The following is a 6,000-nucleotide window of genomic DNA, read 5'->3' as shown; positions in this document are numbered from 1 at the left end:
CCCTGTGCCTGCTGAAGAAAAGCAGGCCCAAACCATGATGCTGCCACCACCATGTTTGACAGTGGGGATGGTGTGTTCAGGGTGATGAGCTGTGTTGCCTTTACGCCAAACATAACGTTTTGCATTGTTGCCAAAAAGTTCGAGTTTGGTTTCATCTGACCAGAGCACCTTCTTCCACATGTTTGGTGTGTTTCCCAGGTGGCTTGTGGCAAACTTTAAACGAGACTTTTTATGGATATCTTTAAGAAATGGCTTTCTTCTTGCCACTCTTCCATAAAGGCCAGATTTGTGCAGTATACGACTGATTGTTGTCCTATGGACAGAGTCTCCCACCTCAGCTGTAGATCTCTGCAGTTCATCCAGAGTGATCATGGGCCTCTTGGCTGCATCTCTGATCAGTCTTCTCCTTGTATGAGCTGAAAGTTTAGAGGGAGGGACGGGTCTTGGTAGATTTGCAGTGGTCTGTTACTCCTTCCATTTCAATATTATCGCTTGCACAGTGCGCCTTGGGATGTTTAAAGCTTGGGAAATCTTTTTGTATCCAAATCCGGCTTTAAACTTCTCCACAACAGTATCTCGGACCTGCCTGGTGTGTTCCTTGTTCTTCATGATGCTCTCTGCGCTTTAAACGGACCTCTGAGACTATCGCAGAGCAGGTGCATTTATACGGAGACTTGATTTCACACAAGTGGATTCTATTTATCATCATTAGTCATTTAGGTCAACATTGGATCATTCAGAGATCCTCACTGAACTTCTGGAGAGAGTTTGCTGCACTGAAAGTAAGGGGGCTGAATAATTTAACAGTTTTTTATTTGTTAAAAAGGTTTGAAATATCCAATAAATTTCGTTCCACTTCATAATTGTGTCCCACTTGTTGTTGATTCTTCACAAAAAATTACAGTTTTATATCTTTATGTTTGAAGCCTGAAATGTGGCAAAAGGTCGAAAAGTTCCAGGGGGCCGAATACTTTCGCAAGGCACTGTATATACGACTTATTGGCTTTTTTTTTTTTTTTTCCTATGAAACGCCATGCAGGCATGCAGAGGGAGGCCACGGCTGAATAAATGTAGCTCATATTTATACATCTTTCAAGACACACCAACACTCTGGTATACATGAGCGCGCGCACACACACACACACACACACACACACACACACACACACACACACACACACACATAGACACATAGACACATAGAGTAACATTCCCCAGTTTCAAGCAGGCATTTCAACAGGCCTTGTGTGAGCAGGGAAGAAATGAAACCACTAAACGCGGCACGTATATCGTGTACATTTAGAACCTTTTAAACGGATCACTTTTTTTTTCGGCGGCAGACCCCCAATGCTGACGGAGCCTGGCTGACTTCCCAGAACAGAACAATATCTGCCAGGTCGACCGAGGGGCCCAGCAGCCACCCCCCACACACACACACACACACACACACACACATACACACAGTAGTGTACACAAAAGTCTGGCCTTTAAACCGTCAGTGCTCGGGCCCTGCCTTACATAATGACAGAGAATGGAGGCATTAAGGCAATTTGTTTGATTTAAGCTGTCAAGGCGTCCTGGACCCTGCCCCTCTCAGCTGGTTTTGATACCCTGAGTCTGTGTGTGTGTACGTATGGTTGTGTGTGTCACAGACCTCTTCAGTGTTGTAAAAACAAGAGGAATGGAGAGACTCACACACAGACAGCAGGACAGACAGGGGGTCTTGGTGAGGGAGGTATTGTAGTAGCATAAAATAAGGTTGGTAAAGTCCTGGGAGAGGGAGCAGTGACAAAGCAGGGGGAGAAATGTGTGAAGAAGGAAGAGGTTGAGGATGGGCGGAGCTCCACAGTGACGGAGAAAGAGCTGAATGTGGACCTGAGAGAGCTGGGATTATATTACATCTGTCATTGGAGAGGAAATCGGTCTTGTGTGTGTGTGACAGTGTGTGACTGTTCCCTCCCCTTCACTGAACATGAAGGCAGGTATTGTCTGTTTCAGGTTTAGGCTTCATCAGGAGCCAGAACGCTGGCTGCATCAGTCCTGACCTGAACAAGCCCAACACGATGCATTTTCATTTGTTGTTCATTTATATGTTGTTCAAAATTTCCAGTCGACATTTTAGGGAAAATACTGCCCATGCTTTATTTTACTTTTTTTAATACTATCCCTAAACAACATTTTTTACACCTTACTTTCTATAGGAAATATATATATTTTTTTAATTTAACAAAAGAAGCCGAAATTGTCAAATTTTGTCTAAACACAAGTCAAAGTCCAAGAATCTTGCTGAAATAAAATGATCTGAAATTGAGAAAATGTTGATTTTAAATCAGAAACTATCTGATCAAAGAATAAGTAAACAAGATTACAAACGTGACCTAACATCTTGATGAACATCAGACAATATCTCTTCAGTAAAAATAGTGTATTTGTGAAACTCATTATACTCAGTTGTTTATTCAACTGGTCAAATTTGATTTGTTGAGATTTTGAATTGGATTCTTTTGCACAGCTTACATTACTGTGTCCAACTCAAAAAACATCATAATATACACTATAGACTGGTATATAAAGTGTCCCCTCACTTTCTCTTGTAAATGATGTAAATGAAAATGCCAGAATGCAAAGTAAAAGCGTGAGTGGAGCGTCTACGGTAATAACACTGAGCTGTTGAGTGTAATTGAACCTGATCAAACCTGTGCACTCTGTGTGAATGTGTGTAAGGGCATGTGTATGGACTTTGACTGGAATAGAGGCCCAGTGTTCTTTGGTCCCAGCTTTAAATAAGGGGTCTTTATCTGGCCATGTGTGCAGCGCTGGTGTGGAAGCACTAAAGGGCCAAAGCGTTTCCTTCGTACAGACGTGGCTCATGCTGCTTGCTCCAGGTGTGGTGACCACTAACCAGCACGGCTTTTAACCGTCACGCCTGATTTGGAGCCTGAGGCTGTCCTGGCACTCACATAAGCACATGCAGTCCAGGTACACGGTGTCATACACTCAGTCATGGACACACACACACACACATGCATTTCTAATTTAAACTTAATTTCTCTCCAAGTGTTCATTAAGTTCCTCCACTTTTGGCCCTCAACAGTGGAAACAGGCATTCTGGGAGTTTGAGTTCTTAGTTTGAGGTATAAGCTTCCCTGTTGGCTCTGATGGACTCCAGAAGCAACACATTCCCCTACCACGTTCTCCAGCATTGTTGACCCCCACCTCCTTTTAGGAAAGATTTTGGTGACCTTGTGTGAAAGGTGATCTGTAATTGTAGGGGAGAGCGGGGTAAGTTGTCTCGTGTGTAAGTTGTCACACTGCTCATAACTCCAACACTAGAGGCTCTATGTCAAAAATCAAATAGCCATTTTGTGTGGCTTCTTTTTCTATGTTCAACTTCCTGTTCACATGTGGTCAAGGTCACTCTAATCTGAGGTGAGCACAATTTTATTATTTTTTTGCTTCAAAAGTAAAACATTAGCACTTTACATTTTATGTATTCCAACCTTATTAGGTATGAATGTTCAAAATGATAACTTTGCAGAAAGTAGAAGAGACAATAACGTATCTTTTGATACTTCAGCTGAAGCGCTATGTTAAGCTAACCTTGAGATTTAGCCAACATTAGCACACATGTCAGTTTGGGGCAAGTTGTCTCAATGACTTTGGGGCAAGTCGTCACACGTGATTACTTGCCCCAGTACAAATAAACACATAGAACATGCTCAAAAAACTATGTGAAATTGGGTAATTACCTCTGACACAAGTATTAAATGATACTGTAAATAGAATCTTACACACTGTAGTTTACAGCAGCAGCCACATGCCTGGACAAGACTGAATTCATGACAGAGTATATACAGTCTTATACCGTAGGCATGTACTATGTTAGTAGATACAAACACACACACACACACACACTACATGATCCAGTTATTAATTTAGTTAGGCAACAAGGGTAGCAGACAAATAAGCTAATTAAATTAATTTATTTGTAATTGCAAGGAGGAATGTATTTTTGAAGGAAGGAAGAAAATTATCAACAGAAGACAGAGAATGACAGTACACCACCTGACATAATGTTAATGTGTTAATGACAGGCCGGTGAAGTTGAAGAACAAATCAATCTGAAGTACAGCTAAGAAAGAAAGAAGACGTTGTTTAAGTGTGTGAAATGCAACAAATGGGCCTGCGATGTTTGCACCTCAGGCCAGGCAATTTATTTTTAAGTGTGGCAGAACTGTGACACTAAAGACATGTCTGATTAGTCAGATACATATGTATGTTGTACACAAAATTCACATTGTTGCATTAGTGTGTTTAAACACCACATCTGTTTAGTTAAGAAGTTATACATTTAAGCAAGTTATCTGCAGCATTACATTCAATTACCATAGATCTATTTGCACTCCAGAGAACGTTTGACTTTAAAGTTCAAAGAAAGACGTTGTCCACTTAGTGTGTGCTCTGCCAACATTTTTGTTTTGAATTAAATTATGTATTTTCCAAATTCCCTAGGCTTGATTGTTGATTGATTTTTACTTTTAGTTCTGGTTACAATTTGAAATTGAAATCAATATTCACAATTAAGTGTTCTAACTGTTTGATAATCCAATGTGACAACTTACCCAATGCAGTGTGACAACTTACCTGCTGATGATGCACACTCTCTATTCAACAGTCTACAGCTCCATAATGAGATAAGATATGAAGATGTAATGAATACAAAACTTCTGCCCAAGACTTCATTCTTTCATTTGGTTTGACATTTGTACCATTGTGATGTACGGTGCTCAGTAAATATTAGATGGTGTGAAAAGTGTGACAACATACCCCGCTCTCCCCTACACAATTTGTTATTTAACTCAGGCAGTGACCTTGTCAAGTTATTGACTTTGGGTTATTTAATTTCATGTATACTTGGGCAATACCCTTCATTATTTAGTTATGGGGGATTTAAAAGGGTATCTCTTGAATTATTATCAAAACTTGAGATCCATTTGCAACGCTGAATCCTGATTGGCTGACATGACAATTCCAGCACCTCTAAATTTAAATATGGCAGCTGGTGGCAGCTTTCCAGTTCAAATGGATCAAGGCTGATTTAAAAGATTTTAGTACATTTTAATCAATTGAACCATCAAAGTCCAATTTTGATGTTTTGAATATAATTTATATCAAAAGTTGCATATTAAAAGTTGGTTAGTGGTATTGAAAATATATTGGTTTATAAAATAAAAGTTTTAAGTTAGCCATTAAAATGCATGAAAAATAAAAATTATAATATTGTACATAGCAGAGCTAGTTTTACATCTTTTGAGGCAAATGCACTGCAGATCTGAAGTCAGTCAAGTCAAATCACAATTTGCTCATTCTCCATCTGAATTCTGATCATTGAAATAAGAAAAAAATAATAATTTAAACATTTTACTTAGCTTACTACTTTTACACAAGTTACTATACACACTGTGTTGCAATGCAAGGCCTAACTGTTGTGGTATTATTTATTTTTCCGCAATTTGATAACTTGAATGTTGTCTTGAATTTGTTTTAAGTTTTGAGCAGTCTTAATTCAAGTCCTCGTTTTTTTTGTTACTTAGATACTAAAAGACCAGTCCAGAGTTTAAATCTTATGACGCAAGTTTGCAGCTCTTTTCTATAGTCATTAAATTAAATATTATGAATGCTTTTGTGTGAATAAAAAGAGGACATTTCCTATTAAGATCCCTTAATAATTTCTCAATCTCTTTTTCTCTCTTCCTCTTTCTTAGATCTCCTTTGAATTGGCCGAGTACACCGCTAATGTAGATGGTGTGGGGACGCTTCGTCTCTTGGACGCCATAAAGACATGTGGTCTGACCAACAGCGTAAAATTCTACCAGGCCTCCACCAGCGAGCTGTACGGCAAAGTTCAGGAGATCCCTCAGAAGGAAACCACGCCTTTCTACCCTCGCTCACCTTATGGTAACACACACATACGTAATGTACGATAGATACATGTGGAAA

General features: G+C 39.5%; 1 protein-coding gene across 1 annotated transcript in view; it reads left to right on the top strand.

Annotated features, from left to right (window-relative positions):
• The window catches only part of gmds (GDP-mannose 4,6-dehydratase), a 177,830-nt gene that overhangs the window by 57,060 nt on the left and 114,770 nt on the right, over window positions 1-6,000 (top strand). The window contains exon 5 of the mRNA XM_046049763.1: window positions 5,766-5,958. Within this exon, the coding sequence (XP_045905719.1) occupies window positions 5,766-5,958 (193 nt within the window). The remainder of the gene's footprint in view (window positions 1-5,765; window positions 5,959-6,000) is intronic.

The sequence above is a fragment of the Micropterus dolomieu genome, linkage group LG05 (genome assembly GCF_021292245.1).
Source record: "Micropterus dolomieu isolate WLL.071019.BEF.003 ecotype Adirondacks linkage group LG05, ASM2129224v1, whole genome shotgun sequence".
In the NCBI taxonomy this organism is placed as follows: domain Eukaryota; kingdom Metazoa; phylum Chordata; class Actinopteri; order Centrarchiformes; family Centrarchidae; genus Micropterus; species Micropterus dolomieu.
Note: the sequence above shows the minus strand (reverse complement) of the source record. Positions and strands in the feature narration are given on the sequence as shown.